Source organism: Pangasianodon hypophthalmus, chromosome 15 (genome assembly GCF_027358585.1).
Source record: "Pangasianodon hypophthalmus isolate fPanHyp1 chromosome 15, fPanHyp1.pri, whole genome shotgun sequence".
NCBI classification, from domain to species: domain Eukaryota; kingdom Metazoa; phylum Chordata; class Actinopteri; order Siluriformes; family Pangasiidae; genus Pangasianodon; species Pangasianodon hypophthalmus.
Window position 1 is genome coordinate 4,363,998 of NC_069724.1, and position 22,129 is coordinate 4,386,126.

Consider the following 22,129-nt stretch of genomic DNA (forward strand, 5'->3'; position numbering starts at 1 on the left):
TCATTATTTTTTTTCTTTAAAAAAACGTGATTTTTTTTGGGACAATGTCATAAATAAACTTAATCACGTGGGCGTGATCGGCGACCTCTGTATGTTAAAGTGGCCTGTAAATACCTCAGAAAAACATGCAATGATTGCTGCTGTCTCTCATAAAGAATTTACAGTTGTTTACTAGATTTAATGTACAAATGAGTCAACTATTTTGCTGTTAACAAAGAGCAAATGTGTGAATGGGTGTGAACGGTGTCCTGCGATAGTCTGGCGTCCCATCCAGGGTGTATTCCCACCTCACACACAGTGTTCCCGCGAAAAGGCTCCGGATCCACCTCGACCCTGACCAGGATAAAGCGCTTAATGAAGATGAATGAATAAAAATTCCTAAAACAACTGATAGCTATTACAGTGCACAACACATTTCCCAGCAGTGAGTGCTACATATGCCTTTTGTTTTGCTTTCCTTCCCCGTCTCCACCCCCGTTCCCTCATTGGTCTGTTTCCTAAAGTGTGCACCTATTCTCAGTTCAACCTTTGATTAATTTGTCTATTTATACCCTCCTGTTCCTTTGTTTTGTTGCAAAGTCTCATTCTTTTTCATGTACGTGCCTGTTTTCTGAGCTGTGCCTGTTTTTTCCTTTATGATTATATGTTCTGACCTCTTCTACTGATTTTGATGACGATGTTTGTTTTTATTCATTAGTGCATAGACTTAAATGATCAATAATCATTATAATCAATATTTAATGTTATAATTACCACATAAACGTTTAAAGAAATTTCATTTCTAAATTGTAAAATACTAGGCAGAGATAATTTAATAAACCATCTATTTAATTTATCAAGGCTAGTCATTAATGACTTCATGACTACACTGAGTATTCAACAGCAGTGAAAGCCTGGGGTCATTTTCAGCACATTCAGGCTAAAAGTCTGATGTCTACTGAGATAGTAGAGAGAGAGAGCTTTCAGACATGTATGCATTTTTATTCATTTATGTGCAGTGACCAGTGAAAGCATTTTGTGAACATATCGTGTACATTAAGTGCCATTATTATTAATTTACTGGAAGAAATAAAAAATGATTCGGAGCCTCAAACCAAAAAGGTCACCTTTCACTCTTTGGCCTCGGGTTATTTTCAGCAAACACTGATCTTGGTGGCTGGAATGTTATTCGGTCCTCTATGATGAGTTCTTAGGTCACTTCTGTGACGGGTTCAGAAACCCACACACAGTTTCCAAATGACTGGCGCACACTCACTGAAAATAAGCATGGCCTTTTCAGCACTGCATGGTTTCCAAACTCAGATAATAAAGCACATATGCTCCTGGAATTCTGCAATTCTGAAACCCTGGAACCGGTGTCTTTATTTGCATTCATGTTCATAGTACCTCTACTCTCACCTCTAGAAAGCAACAACGTGACAGAGCGGCACTTTCAGCACATGTGGAAGGTGACAAAGCGACAGTACGACAAGCGACATTTGACATTGATTCTATTCAATTCTATGCAAATTAGGTACAGTGACAAATCCAAACGATTGGCATGACTGATTCCTTGGAATAATCCTATGACACGTGCTGGCCAATGTTCCTTCAGTTCCCCTCTCATAACTTTAGCTTCCACCACTGTTTGAGCAAAAAAAAAAAGGAAAAAACATGGTTTCTTCTTATCCTGTCATATGCAAAGTCTCATTAAATGTGTATAGGGATATAATGAAAAAAAAAAAAAAAAGTTTGGGAGGAAGTAGCAGAGATGGTTGGTGATTCTGGTCAGTGTACGTAGTAGCTAGTACAAAAATAAATAAATAAATAAAATGCTGTACAGTGCACACCCAGAAGCAATGACAATATCCCTCACTACACACTCACAAGAGACAATAAGCAGCACAAGTTGCTTGCTAGTGTGAATGCAGGGTAAATGACTTGGTAAATTAGCTCCGCCCACAAGCACAGTCATAGTAAAACAACTGTAGGTAGTAAATGGTCAGTAAATACTGTATGGTTCAAGTGGCTCGCATTTTCTGTAAATTTAAAACATAACTTGATATTATATAAAATTCAAAAAGAACAAATATTACATCTCTTTATTTATTTATTTATTATGTTGGCACCTTCCTACAAAGTACTTCCAGCACTTCCAAGACAAAAAGGCAAAATTGAACTGCAACTTGTTCCTATTTCAATCCAGCATGGCCGCAAATTGTCTGTAATGTTTCCAGAAGTTTGGGCATATGCTCATTGTGTGTTTGCCAGCTGTTTCACACATGTCACCACCGCATTTAGAGCCTTCAGGTTGACGCAGTGTCTCACCTCTTATCACCTTATGATGGGTTTGAACACCTGAAGTAAGCATTTTCTAATTACAGCACATGTGCAGTCACAGCTTAGTGGTTATGTTCCTGACTTAGTAGTGCCCTTGAGCAATATCCCTAACCCTCAGCAACTTGGATTTGCATTCTGGCTGACTTGTAAGTCACTTTGGAAGAAAGCATATTTTGCTAAATAAGTCAATGTGAATATAAGGATGCTTTCACACATGCAGCGTGTAGTCTGTTTGAACGGAACCCTGGTGTGTTTTCCTCTCTGGTGAGGTTCTTTAGGCAGAACACACAACCAGTCCAAGACCATCTGAGCGAGGTGTTCTTAGTCCGTTTCTAGTTTAATTGCAGTGAGAAAGCTAGTCGACCCTGCATTGACCCAACAGCACGAAGTGAACCAAACATGGGTTGTGAGTGAATTTTTTAAATGAGCTGATAAATTGAAGTGCTGTGGAAATACGATGTGTTCTGCAGATTTGGACCAATGAACAAAATGAGAAAATAAATGGTGGATACGATAAATAAAACATATTTAAACATATTTCCGACCAATGAATGAAGAAGTTTTCCATGTACGTTTTCACCTCTACATGCCCCTCATCCAAAGGATCTCTATTTTTTAGTCCATTTAATTATTTGCAGTGTGAAACTAGTGCCCTAACATTCCTACCACACACACACACTCTCTCAGCAGAATCAATGTGATATTGTCCGGCTTCTGATATCTCACTCTAGCCAACTTTCCTTTCCAATCTAACAGCCCAATAATCTCTACCGGTGCGTGGAAGGAGCGAGTGGGTGGTGATGCGCTTTAGCCCTGTAGATACGGATCATTTATCTCTCCCCTTTCATCCTCATTCATCTTATTCACCAATTAGCTACGATTAATCAGTATGGCCTTCATGCTGCCAGTGAAGAGCAACCCCCTCCTCCTCCTCCCCTCGCTGCAGCTCTCACCCCCCCAACCACCCCATGTCCCGAACCCTGCTTCTCCCTCGCATCAGCACCGCAACATCCTGTCTCCTAGCAACCTGCATCCAGTGCCATCAGCTACAGAGGACACCGCTGCTGAGGCTTCGTTCTCAAATGCCAGCAGAATGACAAGAGGAAGATGTTCAGGATGAAAAATGTATGTGGTGGAGAGCGATGAAGGAAATGTGAAAGGAAACGCCAGTGTGAGCTCTGCGCTGTTTTGTTCAGGCAATACCGAGCGCTGAGTCTAGATCTACTGCAATGACCAGCTTCTACTGATGCTGGTAAAAAGCAGAAGGAAACAATAATCATTTTTATAAGCAAGGCTAAGAACTCAGAGGTAGTAACACTGCTCTGCTAGCCTAAACATCTAACCATATTTCACTTCCATATTATTTTCCGACACTCTTCTACGATGGTGATAAAGAAATTAATTCAACTGAGCTGAAATACTTACAGAGAGAAGAAAAACACAGCTTGGCTGACTGCTGTGACTTTGTTCTCTGAACTTAATTGTACAAGAGTGGAAGCAAAAAGAGAGGATTTGAGAGAGAAAGAGAGAGAGAGAGAGAAGGACAGAAATGGAGAGCGGGAGAGAAAGAATGAGTAAGATAAAAAGGAAGGAGAGACAGAGACTGCAAAACTGAGAAAAATGGGGAATAAAAGAAAGAGAATAGAGAGAAGGTGTATGAAAGATATATCAAGCAGGGAAAAAGAGGTAGTAGTGATAACACTGATAACAAGAAATTCCTAGAAGGCAGAGATAAAAAAAAAAAAAAAGTATGTCATTGGATAAGACATATTAAGAAATAAAAAATATAGAAATAAAAAATATAATAAAAAATCTCATGGTAAAAAAAAATTATATATATATATATTTAGCATGATATTTTTTATTACATTTTTTATTTATATAGCTATCCTCATTTACAGTCTTCACCAGAAGACTGAAAAGCCAGTCCATGGGGAGAGAGATATTGTATTTTTTTTATTGTCCCGTGATCGCCCCAAGCGAAAAACATTGCATAGTCCATGGCTCTTTTTTGATAGTCCCCAGGACGACGGGGCGCCATTAATTTTGAACTACCCTGTGGGTGGATGAGCTGTCGTCTTTCTTCCTCTGAGTCTCACTGCCTTTACACACTCCCACAGGTATGCTGTAGCTCCCACACTGTGCTTCGCACACCACCGCATGGGCACACAAACACACATGTACACACACACACACACACACACACACGCACATCAGTGGCTATGTTTCCATGCAGCTTAATAATCTGTTAATAACTCGACTGAGAGCTTGGTCATGAATACACCTCACTCAGAATAGCGTAACCTGATTGAGGCAAGTCTGAATGAAAGTTTCAGTTGATTGAGCGATCTATACAGCTGTGTAAAAGCTGTGCGTCTGTTAGAATCAGCACTTTTTGCGTTCTAAGCATGTGTATTTGTGTCATAATGAGCCATAAAATGCTCCTATATGAAAACATAACTAATGCTACACATCATAATCTATTTAAAAGAATTTTAAGGTTGGTTTAGTGATGCGATGGGCATCAAACTAACATTCTGAGGCGGATGCTGGACCTCAAGAAAGTTCAGCGTTTAAAACTGGCCAGAGATTCAGTGAGGATGCAGAAATTTTACACGGCAAAATCTGTTATTTGTTGTGTTATTTCCAATAATAGCCTTTAGTACTGGTAACATTAGAAGACAAGGCATGATATATCTCTTAGACTAATAGATAACGTGTGCATTTTATGCTATTTTCAACAAGCAGATCGTCCTTGTTGCTGAACCTCAAACAAATATGAAATGGTGAGCTTTTTTTTTGCACTCACTAACTCTTCTTTTCACTGTCTGTTTAAAAATCAAACTGGGATGACAATTTTCTGAGATGGAAATAATTTAAAACTCGTTAACAACGCAAGCAGCGTGATTAAAAAGCTGAACATAGCTGAGACTGGAAAGCTCAGACCGGACTCTTGCGCTTCTTGTTGTTATGGAAACGTTCAGGCTAAACCGTACTTCACGCAAGTGCATAACTTTACATCATGAGTGTGTGTTTAACTGCATTGCAGGAATGCAGCCTCTTTTTTTACACCAGGATAAATACCAGCGCTAAATACAACTAATCGAAAAACCACAACAATGAAGAGACGGTAAACTTGTGAACTTGAGGTGTGCTCGAGCAGAACTACGAAAAGGTTTTTTGCTTCTGTTCCTGTAACTGTGTGACGTTCTTTCTGGTTGGCTCGGTGCTCGGTGACATTTACCGTCCATTTCACTGTTGGAAATGAGCCATTGTTCCACTTTTAATTAACTACACATAGATTTAACTAGACACATCCTCCCTTTCTGTGTCTCAGTGCCATTCTTAAAACCAGCAGAAACAACACACACTCAGACACACTCGCAAATAAAGGGCATTTCTTCATCCTTCGCGTCTGTCTCATCCTGGGTGGTTTTTACCTTAATACATCACAGACTTATTTATGACTTAAAGTACTTTGCTTCAATCTCATTATAAGTAGCAGCACACACACTAGATAGGCTCCAAAATATTTAGTTAGTATCATCACTAAAACTAACACGCATTACCCAGAGACGGAAATGTTGGTAAGACCAGAGATCAATATCTTGAATATTTAGTGTTCAAGATTCGGCACTATTTGTAGGTCACTAACTTAAATTTAAGCTATTTCTTCATGTTGTACATAAGAAGAGATTTTTGAAGTCTTATTCTTTATTGAAGCATGTCTTCAGATGAAACTCCGACTGATTTGATCTAACATCAGGACTTTTTCTACACAAACTTGTTAAGTCCATGCCAGCTCAAGTCATTAAAGCGTCCTAAGAAATTCTGAAATGTTAATGTTAATGTTAATGTTAATGCTACGTTTGTTCATGTAATGTTAACATGTTAATTCTATGTTTTGCTAAAGGTGTTATGCTGATAATCTAATTTTCTTTTCATATTAAATTAGAAAAGAATGCACAATAGAAGCCTTTTTTTAACTAATCATCTCATATTTTTGGACCCCACTGTATAAACCAGCAGATGAACTCCGCTCTGCTTGCGCCTCTCAGCACATGACTGTGCCTGGAGCACAACAATGAAACACATCAGCGCTCTATCAAAGACCCTTTGAAGCCTTTGACTCTCAGCAGTAAATGTCAATCTTTTGAGTGAGTCACGTAAGTGTGTTCTTAATGGCCAAAGCATGGCATGTACGTACAACCATGGCAACTCGCGCACCACTACTAACTAGCAAATTGTACTTGTGGTAGGAGGTTTAATGAGGAGTACCATTAGTCGAGTAAAATGGAAATGACAAAAATGTACTTTTACTTCACTACATTTAACTACCCTATGCTCTTTTTCTCTGGCACAATCCCAAACGATGTTCTTTTAAGCATAGTGTGCACTACGTAGGTTCTACAATTAGCCCACATTCTCTACCCTATGTACAGCGCAAAAGTATTCGTGTGTTGGTAAATAAATAAATAAATAAATAAATAAATAAATATATAAATTCTTTTCTTTCACAATGTCCACTTTCTATGGTTTATGCAACACTAACACACAGTGCTAAACCTATATGCTAATCAATGTCTAAATGCATTTAAATACTGAGGAATTAAAATTAAAAGCCAATTTTAAAGGACTTTCACAGCCTCAGTGTATTATAACGCTAGCTACTAACGTTAGCTAACACGTCACCTACAGTTTACTGTATGACATAATACATACATTAATTCATAAGTGTGTAATAGTTTTGTCTCAATTTAACAGTTGTGACTTCATCAGTCTCATAATTGCTTGTTCTGAAATGTAAATCTGATCCTATGTAGTGAGTAACATACTACTTGTGTAGTTTTTCACTACATACTATGACAAAATTAATTAAGTAGCTCCTTGTATGACTACCTTTGCATGAGTCTATAATTTTTTTAAGTGACCTTTTTTTTTTTTGAATAAGGTTTGACTGTCAATTTTCTAATTCCTGATATATATCTCCAAGAAAACACTCAGTCAGTAAATGCCAAGAGAGAGGTCAAGGAAGGCTACAGTAACTCAAATAACCACTCTTTACAACCATGATGAGCAGAAAAGCATCTCAGTAAGCACAAAACCTTGAGGCAGACGGACTACAACTGCACGACTCCTGTTAGCCAAGAACAAAAGCCAAGAACTGGACAGTTAAAGATTTGAAAAATTTTGTCTGGTCTTTTTCCAATCTTGCTGTTTATTTGAGCCGAGCCATCACAGGAATCGATACGCAAGTAGGAAGGCTTAAACATTGTCTATAATTGATAACCGGGGAATCAGGCACAGCTTAAACAAAGAAAACACACCACCATTTAAAAAAAACCCACAAAACTTGGAAACTCTACTGAAAGCTTGACAACACTGAAAATATATACTGTATACTATAATGTATACTGATGATTCTATGTTTTATTTTATTCTATTCTATGTATTCTGAAATTCTATGTTTTATATAAAAATCACTTTTTTCCCAGAATATTAAATGTTATTGTCCTTTAACAGGTGGTCCAACTTAAACAGCGAAGGGATATAATGTTCTTAGCCTAATTACAACATGGCCGTTTGTTGGGGTTTTTACTGTAGGTGTGCTACTCCAGCAGTTATCACAAGCACTGAACACTATATAATTGCTTTATAACAACTCTTTGTCTCCGAAGTCTTTATCTCAGGAAACGATACAGCACTGAAATATGGCAACATTAACCAGACAAAAACTAACCTGATAGGTGTCATTTAAGAAGCAGTACAAACATTACATAAGTACTTTTTTGTAATGTCATATATGGCCAAAAGTATGTGGACACCTGACCATCACACCATGTTTTTGAACATCCCATACCTGAATTACTCCCCCTTTTCTGTTATAATAACCTCCACTCTTCTGGGAAGGATTTCCACTAGATTTTAGAGCGTGGCTGTGGGGATTTGTGTCCATTCAGCTACAAGAGCATTAATGAGGTCAGGCAATGATGTTGGGCGAGGACGCTTGGGGTGCAGTCGGCGTTTCAGTTCATCCCAAAGATGTTCAGTGGGATTGAGGTCAGGGCTTAAGATTTCTTCCACTCCAACCTTAACACATCATGTCTTCATGGAGCTCGCTTTGTGCACAGGGGCATTGTCATGCTGGAACAGATTTGGGCCCCTTAAGTTCCAGTGAAGGGAACTTCTAATGCTACAGCAAACAAAGACATTCTATACAATTGTGAGCTTCCTACTTCGTGAAAACAGTTTTGGGAAGAACCACATATGGGTGAAATAGTCAAGTGTCCACATACTTTTGGCCATATAGTGCATATGCTTTCTGAAGTACACAGTTAAGTCGATTTACTTTACATTACATCTAACATTGTCTTGAAAAAGCTTTCTGTATATACTCGTGCATTATTTTAAATATGTTTATATAGTATGTGATATAAAGTAGAAGTGCTATGATGAAGATAGTCTTTAAAACAAAGTGTTCCTGATTCAATTATGAGCACTACGGATTAAATGAGATTGTGTACATTAAAATGGAAGGAAGCGAGCAGTTCCACTCTGGTGTTCTTGTTCAGAAAAAAGATGATCACTGTGGAGCCTTGTGCCCTCGCGCTGGATTCTTTCGCTGTTCTCAAATCAAAATGTCTTCAGTTTCTTCGGTTAAGCTTTCACAGGGGAATACTCTAGCAACACAATTAGCACTTTCTCTTCTACAGTCTGTGTTAGACAAAAGGCAGGTGAACAAACCCGTAACTGCAAAATGGCTCAGGAACAGAGCTGTTCCATAAGAACCAGATTGAATAAATTCCATACGTACTGCCGTGTAATATAACGCATCACTGCATGCGAGCACATGCAACAAATCACATGGATACATTTACTGTCAACTTATCCATGGGTTTTCATATCAGATGCTAAGGTTCTGAGCATAATTTAACACAAAAATAGCAACTAATAAAAACAGAGAAGCTTAATAAAAAATCTTGCTGTCAAGGTAAATAGTGAAGCAGTGTGTGCTTTATTATTAGTAAAAATGACTTGTTTTGAAGCATGCTCCTTTTTCAGAACTGTGTACAATTAAAGGTTTAAAGCCCTAACTATTAAAAAATTGTAAAGTCTTAAATAAAACAGATGTAATCAGGTGTCGTTCACACCAGTGCTCCTAAATCAACAAGTTTATACTAGAGTTTAGGAGGACTCAGCCCTCGGTGAGAATGTATAATGTATTTCCTGTACTAGTAATAGTGTTAGCTGGAGTAATTTGAAAATGCCAAAAGTGAGACGTTTGTATTGATTAACATCAATTATACCAGATGTGGTTGAATTTTCAAATGTCACTGCTCAGAAGGTGTTGATAAATTTTCTACAACTGCAGCACTGACTGCAAGGCAAATCACAGGTTTATATAAATACCTTCCTTCTAATATGTTACTGTTTCTATAGTAACAGCTAATTCATATGGCGTTGTATGGCAGATGCTCAACAGCTTCAAAAAAAAATAGAAATAAGGAGAAGCTATTACACTTGCTTATGCTATAGGCTACTATCTATTAAATTATTAGAGCAACCCTGTAATAGGCAGTTGAGAGTTGACAACATCTAGTCATCCAGTTACAGTCTAGAAACTTGTTATGAGCATTATGAGACTAATATCATTAACTAGTGTTGAAAGGTTTCAGCAAAATTTCCAGCCCAATGACATCTCAAGAACGACACAAAAGACCTGAAACTAGCCAAAAAAAAATAAAATAAATCAGGCATTGCAAAAGTGAGACATTCTTTTTTTTCTTTTTCTCAGCCTTTGTGTCGGAAACAATGTCACCGTGGTGCACGCACATTTCTGATGTACAGACATTCTTCACTCCATAATCCCTCTTTTCCTCTTGCAAACTTTGCAATATATCATACAATAGAAATCTGCACTTACACTTTGCCTTTGTTTGCAGAAATTAATTAAATTTAATTCTGATTTATTTCCTCTAAAATCTTGGTGGTGCAGAGTATTTTTAAACTAGCGTAATCTGGCGTAAAAAAATGCAACCCTGGCAACCCTGTTTCTGCTCCTTCTCCTGCTCCTAGAGTGAGCATGGGGCAGCATGATTCCTGCCCCAGTAGGCCTCTAATAGTGTTTGCTGTAGTTCCCATTTTTGAGCACTAGGTGCAATAATTACTCTATTGAGCTAAATAAGGTGCTGAGCATACTGCTCTTCCCCATCTGCTCCTGTGGACCAGCAGCCAGAGTACATGACAATGTCTTAATGAATTCACAGGCAACATTACATGATGGTCGAAATAACACCCCTACCCCTGCTGTATTTTACTTGACCCGAGTATTTACCCGAGTAGTTTACTTGAGCAACTATTTTATTGAGGGCTGCCAGAATGTTGCCAAATAGTACAAAAAAGTATCTGACTTAAAATCACTGATCACACCTTTTACTGATTGCTGATATTGTAAAGCAGCTTTTCACAAACATGGCTTGACATTGACCTTCACTCTTCCTTTTCTAGTTAAAAACTACCCTGTAGCAAAGACAAACAGGTTTGAGCTTACCAATGAAGTAGGAGAGCAGCACAGCGAGGAGTATGGCAGCTGTGATGGCGGACATGGCGGCACATTTCCAGCTGCAGTACTTGGAAGGTTTCTTGAGCTTGAATGAGCTCCTGGAGAAGGTGTTCCTTGGCAGGAGGCGTGGCGGGGGCGAGTAGACGGAACCCCCAGTGAGTGGGTAACCAGGAGAGGAACTGCTGAACAGAGGAGTGCTTCCTGATGGAGTCTTAAACAGGAAGTGCCTGCACGAAGAGGGAACAGAGCTGATGCTAAATGCAAAGCTTCCTAACAAATGTCTAGATTACACACTCAAGTACATCCAACAGAAACATGTGGCTATTAAGAGCTAATGACTGTTAGCAGACTTGGCTTCGATGGAGTCAGGCTTGCATTGTTCTACTGAGAATCTATGCATTAAAGAGATCTGTTAAATGGTCTGTTTAAGGGAGTAAATTGCATCCTTGGGGGGAACTGAACAGTACACCAGGTATTATCTAAATAAAACCACTTCCATTGCCAGCACTTAATTCACCGTATTACACAACTCTAGATCAGTGTTGGCTCTAGTCTTTCAGCAAAATTCACTCTGTGAATGGTACTATCATGGTAACAGACACATCCTCACATCTCAAATGGGAAAAAAAATGGGAAAAAAACATCTTCCAGGCTGCTGTCATTGGTTTAACCACTAACACAGCTAGCAAGCTAATCTGCTAACTTAACGTCAGCTTCCAATCTTGATAGCTATGTAGTTAACAAATGATAAAACCTGAAACCATAGGTAGTATCTCATCTTTCGTTTGCTAGCTAGATATCCAGATAATTACCTCATTTGGCTTCCAATTCCTTGATACTGGTCTGTTTAGCTAACTGTTTAGCTACAGTAGCTGTTCTGTTAGCTTATGGTAGATTTTAATTTCTATGCTAATAGTAAACTCCATTGCTAGCACCAACTAGAAAGTGAAACTATATACTTTTAAACTTTTTCATTATCATTATTATTATTATTATTATTATTAGTAGTAGTAGTAGTAGTAATAGTAGTAGTATTTTTTTTAAAGGCAAATATTTCCTGGGAGTCAAAACAATGTTTTATATGAGAGATTTAATATATACATATAATACGTATAGATTAAAATACATATTATAATAATAATAATAATAATAATAATAACAATAATAATACTGCTGTTACATGTTTATATGACCAAACATGACGCACCCCTGTCTGCTGTACTCATTAGAAATGTATTAGGCCTTTAAGACAGAGCTAAATAATAAATAATAATACCAGTCATGATGTTATACTGCACAGGAGAACCCTACACAGTGTGTATGAGTGGCACTGCTCCAGAACTACATTCACCAGTGAAATAAATTGGTTTTAAACCTTCCCATCCAATTCACTCCTCTCTCCCAGTACACTGTGAGCCAGGATTTACAGGTTGCCCATAATACACATTTCCGTTCCAGTGGCCAAGAGTCTGCACTGATTTTGCATCAAGAGCACAGTGTTGCACCAAGCTCAGTGTGTTCAATGGCTCTCAGCATGCTTAGTCTGGACCACACGGATCCACTGTAGTCCAAAAGTCAACTTGGAGAGTGTCAGTCCATGAGGATACACACAAAGAGAACATAAGAACACGAGATCATGGTGGCCATGAAGTCTTTTGTCTTTGAGATGACGCCAGTACAGTGCATACGCGGGCCAGATTTGGTTGTTGTAGCAAAGAGTGACAGGTGGGCCGAAAATTTTGCCTGTGAGGTCTGTTTGCAAGTTGATGTGTGTGTTTGTGTGTGTATGTGTGCAGGGCAGATGGGAGAGGGATGAAAATGGAGGGAAGTTGACCAAGCAGCTTTGATGAGTGCTTGGCCTGGCTCAGGCACCACTTTGGTGTTAAACTAGCCTCAGATCTGTTTCCATCATTCCTGCTCAAAACAGGAAGTCCAGGCTGACCCCACCTGGCCTTGGCTCAAGCCCCTGCTGAGTCTCCAACTGGTGCCTCATCCCCAAACCCATAGCTACACCCCTGCATGCCAAAGAGCTCCAGCACTACTCTGCCTCAGCCACCTGCTAACACACTCCCTCCATCACATCATCCAATGCTCTAGACCAAAGCTAAGCTTTACACAGCCAACCAATCAATCAGGAGATTTATTAGTCTTGGACCTCAATGTTTTATTGGGCAACCCAAAACAATGCGGTTTAAAATTGAATGTGTCCATGCTCTCTGGGTAGAAAATTCCACAAGGTGCAGGTCTGAGATTCTCTGACAGCTTTAGATGTGTATGTTGTATAGTTCAGCAAGAAGAGGCATCCTGAGGCCTATAAGGAAACAAAATGCCCAAGAGGCTGGGGCTTGGTGATGAATAGATTTATATGTGGGACAAAAAACTCTTATGTTGATTCTATAAGGGGCAGGCAGCTAAAGAATCTGGTGCGACACTGGGGTGACGTCTTAGCAAGGATAAGGATATGGATATGGAAGATATGGCCATTGGGCTACTGATTAAAAGGTCGTGAGTTCAAATCCCGGCATTGCAAAGCTACCACTGTTGGGTCCTTAAGCAATGCCCTTAACCCTCATTTGCGCTGTTGTATCCTGCCTCAACTGTGAGTAGCTTCGGATAAAAGTGTCAGATAAATGTAAATAAAGTTGCAGGTTGCTGATGGATGATTTGAGAAGACCAAAGAGTAGAGAATTGTTGATCTCTTTACCAAAATTCCTTAGGTGAAGATTTTAGAGATTTCCATGTCATGGTCATAATTCAGTTCAGAATCTGTAATAATCCATAATAATTTTTGTCTTTCCTGTTTTTTTCTTATTTTGAGATTGGAATGAGCACCAAAAAACAAAAAGCTTGTTTTTTTTTTCCATGATCTATTATATAGTAGGGTCCAAAAAACGAATACATTATTCAGATAGAAAAATAGATAACGTTCTAAATGAAAATAAATCCAGATACAAATAGGAGGATAATTATTTAAAGGGATTCACAGGTCGTCTAGTTATGACTAGAGATGCGCATTGGAGCTGGAATAAAAAAAAAAAAGTGACGCGACTTTAATGTGGCCATGAGCAAGCTGCCAGGTATGAAGCTCAAATAAAGACCACATTCATTAACATCAATGTATGGTGGTTAAAAAAAAAACAGTTTAGACCACACCCACTTGTTTTAAATCCGAACACAGATACGAACATCCGGCGCATCACACAGATCCAGATAGTGGCACTGCATTACACTACTAACACATAACATTATAGTTTGTTTGTAGTTTACAGTTGTGCTGTTAGTTGGTAGTTTATATTGTTTGAAGAGTTTTCATTTGCGTGTCATCAGTGTAGAGCTAGAAGGTGTTTTTTGATGGCACTGGTCCAAGAATGGATCCCTGAGGAACCCCTTTGTATATTATCTAGTGTACAGCCTGAACTATAGCAGTATAGTGTGAAAACATCCAATAAGACTCGAAGCCTGTAGAAGGATGTTGTGTTCAATATTATTAAATGCTGCTGTGAGGTGCAGGAGCAACAACAGTGTTAGTTTGCCATTATCGCTGGTAACTTTCAGTGCTGTGACAGCTTCGAAACCCAGACTAGAACTGCTTATACATGTCACACTGGTTGAAGTGAGGCTGAAGTGAAACTACTACTTTTTCAATCATGCTGGCACAGAACCTCAGTTCTGCATTGTGTGAGCTATGTTACTACATTTTGGCTGCATTGTGTGAGCTATGTTACTACATTAAGGTTATGCTGGCATGGTTTATGTCCACCTGTCCATTATGAATAAATATAAAGTTCTTCTGACTGATCACCTTTATCCTATTATGAAACATTTCTATCCTGATGGGAATGGTCTCTTCCAGGATGACTCCGCTCCCATCTGCAGGGCACAAGGGTTCACTGAATGGTCTAATGAGCATGAAAATGGTGTAAATCGTATGATTATGGCCTTCATACTCACCAGATTTCAACATAATTACAGGAGATGTTGGAGTGACATGTTATACAGCACTCTCCACCATCATCATCATCATCATCACCATCATCTTCATCATCAAAACACTAGTTGAGGAAATATCTTATGGAAACAAGGGTGTTCTTCAAGCCAGTACAGTTCCAGAGACATGTTCAATTGATGCCAAGGCTCGCCGAAGCTAGTCAGCTATTCTCGTGGCTCATGGTAGGCCAACACAGTAACTTAGTTACTGAGATACTTTTTGTCTCAAAATGTTTGTTTCTTTAATAATCCATCTGTATGCCTAAGCTGCATTATACTTCGAAAAACAACTGGCTCTAAAAACACAGACGCTGGTATTCTCACTTCAGTGAAGTCTACTGAGGGCTGACAGAGTATGCCAGTTCGGATGAGTGTGTACTGAGTGAGTCTGAGCTAAGAGTGTATGAAGAGGACTGGATAAGGGCACTCAACTGGACAGAAAGAAAATCCTTCCATTCCCCACCCTGTTGCCTCAATGTGTGTATGCGTGTATATGCACACTTGAATTCTTAAAAAAAAAAAAAAAAAAAAAAGAGCGAAAAAAAGGAACCTTCCTTCATTTTCCTGCTGTCAGAGTCTATACGCTACAGTAGATTATGCTTATGTAGTATTATAGTTGAGAAAGACTGCAATGGTCCTCCAGTAGTCAATTTGATAGTCAAGGCTAATTAGGTAACCTTTTATTCAAAGAAACACAAGCAAATAAACACATCTTCTGCAAAGTTCTATTCAATTTACCCACGGCTCTTTACCTTTTTTATCATTCACACATGTAAATCACTAACTTGGTAGAGCACGAGACTTTATTAACTCTGTACTTGAAATCTGATTGCTCTAACCACTCAAGAGGTCTGAGATGCATTTTAGCCACAAGTGTAAATGTGACTGGTGCTTTGGGGAAAAAGCTGCTGCTCATCAGTATTATTTAAGATGACTAGAGAAGCCTCTCCAAGCTACATATGACATTGTACGATAAGTGCAGATGCGTTCAAACAGCGTGGTCAAGCCCGTTGTGGCGGAAGTTCTAGTGTACATATATACGGGGTTGTATGATACACATCAGGCACTTTGGAGAGGATAAAAAGCTGCTGGTCGTCTATTTCAGTTAAGACGTAGACATTAGGAAAGTCTCTCCAAGCTACATCTGATATCGTACATGTGATTGGGGAGCGCTAGCTAGTGGGTGGGAATGGCATCTGCATTACTACATTTTTCTGCCTTGGGGCCAGCCATTTTTACATCTGAATTAGACTTGGAACCACTGACAATAGTATCGGGAATTGCCGAGAGACTCCAACTATTGTGATAGTTATCAAGTCAGACAATTTAAATGCCTGTTGGAAGATGTTGTGTCTGGGGCTTTAAGATCGACAAAAATAAAGTGTGCTGTATTTCGTAATCGGTTTCCTTTTCGCCTGTTTTGTACCCTATACAAACCTTAACAACCTGCTTTCTGACTTCAGAGCAGAAAAACAAAACATTTTTCTCTGATGTGTCTTAGCGTCCTGAACAGATAAAGCCGTAAACATCTTCGCTCTCAATACATGAACTGGGTTTAAATGAGGAAAATGAAAGAGCGTGTTGTTTATCAGGGCGACTTCACTATACAAGAATGAAATAAGTATATTTCAGCATTCCCGACCTTATTAATGGGTAATTAAGCCAAAAAAAAACCCCATTGCCTAAACACCAATGCTAGCGAATGCAGCTACAGCCAACTTCACCGTATTTCTTCAATGTAATGACATAAAGCAATGATGTAATGACACGCTTTACGTATGTCTGACCACGCCCCCTTTTACTCACCCTCAGAGCCACAGGTGATTCGTCATTCAATTACAGATAGGGGGCATGACAGGACGATGGCATATTACACACACTCTCACAAGCCTAATCAGAATTGCACAATGAAAATTTACCAGATAAACCAGGGAGCGCTCTTATAAACAAGGATTCTCTTATATGACAAAGCTGAAGAAGGTTCTCTGTGCAGCTTGTCTTGTGCCCCCTTATAAACCATAAAACCTCCACAAACATCTGATCACATGAGCCATTAACACAGACTGCAGAAGCCTGATTACAGAACTGGGAGCCCAAAGACCCAAAGACATTGAGTGTTCTCTTTGTCTTTTAGAACAGTCGCTGTAACAGGGGAACGCTTGAGCAATCTTAGCCTCTAGGCTGAAATCATATGTCAATGCTGTGGAAGGACAGAACCAGAGGGACATGTGAACAAAAGAGATGGATGGAAGGAGACAGATAAAGGAAGAAGGAGGACTGAGGGGCCAATAAACGTGTTACGGCAGAGACAAATTCACACACTACCCCAACTGCGGTCGTTAACCCCAACTCACAGAAATACTGTGGTCAGGTCCCAACTGTCTCTCTGTCTCCGTCTGTTTCCCTCTCTCTCGCTCTCTCTTTCACATACACTCTCTTTTATTACTACATACGAGGAGTTTTCTCATAGACTTGTTCATTACTGTAGCTAAACCACAAGGTTACAATAAGTTATTATACTATATAAATTAACACAGAAACTAACCAGACATCCTCATGTCTGATGATGATCAAATTCACCTGCATTATTCATACTTCACTATAAAACTGTGAAGTGCTGTGGTGCGAATAACAAGAAATAAAAGATTCAAATGTGTGTCCAAATTATCACTTGATGCATCAACAAAGACAGACTGATGTTTGATTAATTTCAGCAGAAAAACTAACCTTTTTTCTCCCATACAGTTTGATGGAAAAAGAAATGGTCCAAATTAGGGCTCAACAATATATCAAAATTATCGAAATATCGCAGATGTAAATATCACGATATGCATATCGCAAGGGCTTGCAATAACTGAATGATTTTAATACTTCAAAAAGTTATAAAAGAAAGTTTTAGGGTGATGCAGATAGCAGAGAATGCTTTCTTTTCCTCAAAAGAACATGCAACGTATGCTGGTTATGTTAGTTTCAGTTTTTAAATGTATATATATATATATATATATATATATAATTTACATTGATTTTACACACTTATAGCATTATCGTACTGCATATCGCATTTTTCTTCAATATCATGGAGCCTTAGTCCAAATTCAAAAACTATGGCTTAGCCCGATATCTCTAGCTTCACAGGAATAAAACAACATGTATCACTCAGTGAAGCAAAGATGGAAGTATTCATCTACAAAAACATTCGGGTAAAAGAGAAATCTGTAAAACTCCTTAATATTATGTGAGCACACATAACCAAAGCTACTTAACAACAGCTGTAGCCCTACTCTTGCTAATGTTAGCTAGCATGATAATACTTCTGAGGATACAAACTAGCTTTCACGCTAATAGAGAACCGGTAGTAGATAGAGTAGATAGAGATAGACAGAGGATGCTGAAACATCAAATATGTTCTTGTTATGACACTCATTACTGTTAGGAATTTTAATAATCAATGTCTGATGCAAAAATGTCACATTATCACATTATTAACTTCAAAAATACGTAGATGGCAGAGTAACTGATCTATTTTAAAATGTAGATGGAAAATCGAGATTTTTCGTCTGAAATGGATCAAGTCAAATGAATGAAAAAACAAGTATGTTAAGCACAGTTTTTCAGTAAAACAAGAAAAGTTAAGAAGAAAAGTGGTATTTTTAACAAGAGCAGCAGCAACAACAACAACAAATGCAGCTTGTATTTAATAACTAAAAGCCAAAAGGTTCTTTTTGGGTAGAGAGGTTAACTCCGTCACCCAGCCTTTCTTGCGCTTGTTATTTTCACCTTTGTGGCAAGATGGCTCGATTTTATATATTAAAATATTAAAAAATGGTGACTAGCGAAACGTCTCCAAGTCGAACCATCATGAATTTCTGTCATCATGGGGAAATTTGGTCTGCACAAAGAGCTAAACTCATGCCCACCCATACACAGATTAATTACAAGGCTGACGGTGATGGGCAGCACTAAAGCTGTAGCCATCAGCCTTCAGTCAATAAACCACCAGTGTTAGGCAGACTCTAATTGCAGCGTGGCAGGCAGGAGGTAAATTAATTGATTACTCAATCATATTTTATTCATTGTTACTCTGTTGACTTTGCAATTTTTCACATCCTTTCAAGTGATTGTGAGTAAATAGTCCTTGAAATATGAACTGGCACCAAAGCTCAAGAGCAGTGCCAAAAATCAATCAGAATCAGATCGTTTTTTTTTTTTAAAGGACCAGTCTAAACTGTATTATCGGAAAAAATGTGCGCCACGTTGCTCTGTACTGTGTAGTGCATAGATTTATTTGGAGCTCAGCTACTTACCACATGCTCTGCATCCATATGAACAACTGTTTAGTTTTTCTAAACTGTACCTTTATCACGTTGTTCATTTCTAATTCTGACATTTGTTTAGTGAATGCGACGCAGCGTGCCAACCAGAGAAGGCCCGTGGTCCGCTGAGAGATCTCACCACGCAGCTGCCCTCAGCATCCAGCACAAACAGAGCAAAACATCGCACACAACTAACAACAACGTGAAAAAGACGTGAAAAGTCTTGCTTTCACAGTAAACACCGTTCCCTTTCTCCTGTGGGAGCGAAAGAAGGGGCCAAAGCAATTAACAAGTAAACAAGAGATTTAACAGATAACGCACTGAAACACAAACACAAACAGCTCTTGAGTGTTTATTAGTATAAATCTGTGAAGGAGTGCATTTAAAACTGTTTGCTGCATATTGACCAATTACTGCCTCCTCACGTTAGCAGTAAAGGAATTCTTCAGATCTTAACAATTCACTTTTAAACAAGCTATTTAACTCCAAATGAATCTTTTAAGAATATCAGCAAAAAGGAAAAAAAGAGTATCATTTCTTTGCATTTCTTATTTCTTAGTTTCTATTAGGCGATCATTTTAAGAGCCATTTTATCGAACTACCTTCTGGATTTTTTTTTTTTTTTTTTACAAGTCTCTATCAAATGGTTGAGATGAGCAATGTGTAAAACCTGATAAATGAATGTTGTTTTGAAATACTGAATAAATTACAATTAATTTCACATTAAGAAAATATATATATAAAAAAAAAAAAAACACGAGAATTATTTTGGAATGGAAGAACAATCGCTTTGTAAAAGCAATCAAGCTTTTTTGCATGGTGGTACATCAGTTTCTTAGAAAAAAAAAACATGAAAAAAAAGTCATAACACACTTCTGCTAAGATAAAGACATATTCAACAATAGGAGAACAAATAATCACGTTTTAAATCTGTAAGCTTGTTAACAGACTGTATTTGGTAAATGATTTGTGATGAGAGTAGATATGACTTAAATTTTCTCCAAAAGAGAAAGAGATATTCAATCTACTTAGCAGTGAATCTTATGTAATATATTCAGGGGCTTGAGATTGATGATTAGTCATGAAAAGAAAATCCTGATCAATATCCCTGAACAACAATCGTTCTAACTCAATTTTATACAAGGCTCTGTTGTTTATTACATGAGTTACACCATGTAAATAATATACTGGTGTTCATTTTGATAGCCGCTTCTATGATGTATTTTTACAACAGCGCTGTTGAATTCTAGCATCTGATTGGTCAGAATATTTTATAACACCAACCCTACGTCCTTTCGTTGTTAATATCTTATTGTTTCTGTAGTAACAACTCATACAGGGACTTGTATGGTAGATCAGCATTTTCACACTTGGTACAAATACTCAAGTCTGCACTCAGGGCTAATTCTGAGCTCCTCTGGAAGAGGATAAGAAGATTTTTAGCCATGCAAGCCGGTACAGGATGTGTATTTTTCATGAAGCTCTCAGTGCAAACACTAACACCACAAAGCTAATTACAAAGCTACAGTCCTATGAAAGTCAATACTCAATACCAATACCCATAATGGCCCTTTTCCTGGTATCACAAAAGTAGAAACAGGAAATGACAAATTGAACCAAATCACGTTACTTGGCATGTGGTGGTGAGCAAGGATAGCTTCCACACCTGATGCGCGACATGCTGCAGTTCGGGTGAAGTAAACCTCAGGCCATCATTTTCAAGACATGTAATTTAACCAAAACGTATAACCACTGATATGGTTTTCTGGAGGGAAACATTTATGGAAGGAGTCTCCAGTGTCAGAGCTTTGTAACATTCAGTAAATTTTCCTCCATGGGAAAGTCTTCAGGACGGAAGTGTTTATGGTTTCCAGTTTCTCCTTAACATGATTTTTCTCCTTAACATGATATTTTTTTCCTATTAACTTCAAGAGACAGTCTGGTGAGGGAACAACTGTTTATAGCTGCTATAGCAAAAGTGATAACAGGAACTTGTCTCACAGACTGTTCCACAATATTAAATGTAACTATAAATGGTTAAAAGTGCAACATTTCATTCTCTAATATATTAAAATTGTAATTACTGACAAATTGCTGTGTTTTAAGAGGAACAAAACACTTCAACCTGGAAAATAATCAACTTCAGGTTGAAAATATTAACGCCGTTTCATGTCGGGCCACATCACACCACTCCACTGTTGATTATTTTCTTACAACAGGATGCCTTGTCATGTTTTATTCCTTACATATTGTACACAAACAGTACCACACAGTTCTGCAGTGAGGAACTGCATCTATAATGTGAAGGCTGAACATGGCCTTGACCCTATGACCACTCCATTCAGCTCTCCACCGCTTGTGAAGTGTGTGTAGATAAGAGCTATTGCAATTCCACTCAAGAAAGCGTGGTTACACAACATGTTGCCACATTATTCCAGTGAGGAATTAAAGCACCAACGCTGTATCCACAGAGTCTTATCTGAAATTCATTACAATTGCATAATGTGTCCTGAACACTGCTTATAAATATGTATACACCCACTCTATAGCAGCAGAATCACAACCGCAATTAAATCTAGTTCATTTCTTAGGTAAGGAATAAAACAGAGCGGGGAGTGTCGTGGATTATTTTCATTTAACACCACATCCTGAAGTGTTAATAGCTCTTATACCACACCGAAGTGTGCCAGTGATTAGAATTTTCATTATTATTAATGCACAACACGTTGTACTTTGTTAACTTTTAATGTTGTTGAACATCCATGAGACAAGCGAGTTCCTGTTATCGGTTACGTTACAGCAGCGGCAAAGTCATTCCCTCATCATACTCTGTTTTTCTCTCCCATAAAATTAAGAACAAAAACAGTGTCATGTTACACAGAAAGCGGGAAGCATATTGACCATTGCAATACACTGACACTGGAGACTCCTTCCATAAATAACCAAA

The 22,129-nt window shown here is 38.4% G+C and overlaps 1 protein-coding gene across 2 annotated transcripts in view; it reads right to left on the reverse strand.

The window, feature by feature from the left end:
- Window positions 1-22,129, reverse strand: part of tenm2b (teneurin transmembrane protein 2b) — a 282,971-nt gene that overhangs the window by 55,353 nt on the left and 205,489 nt on the right. For both annotated transcript variants that reach the window (XM_034311334.2, XM_026938712.3), the window contains one exon: window positions 10,871-11,109. In XM_034311334.2, the coding sequence (XP_034167225.2) occupies window positions 10,871-11,109 (239 nt within the window). The remainder of the gene's footprint in view (window positions 1-10,870; window positions 11,110-22,129) is intronic.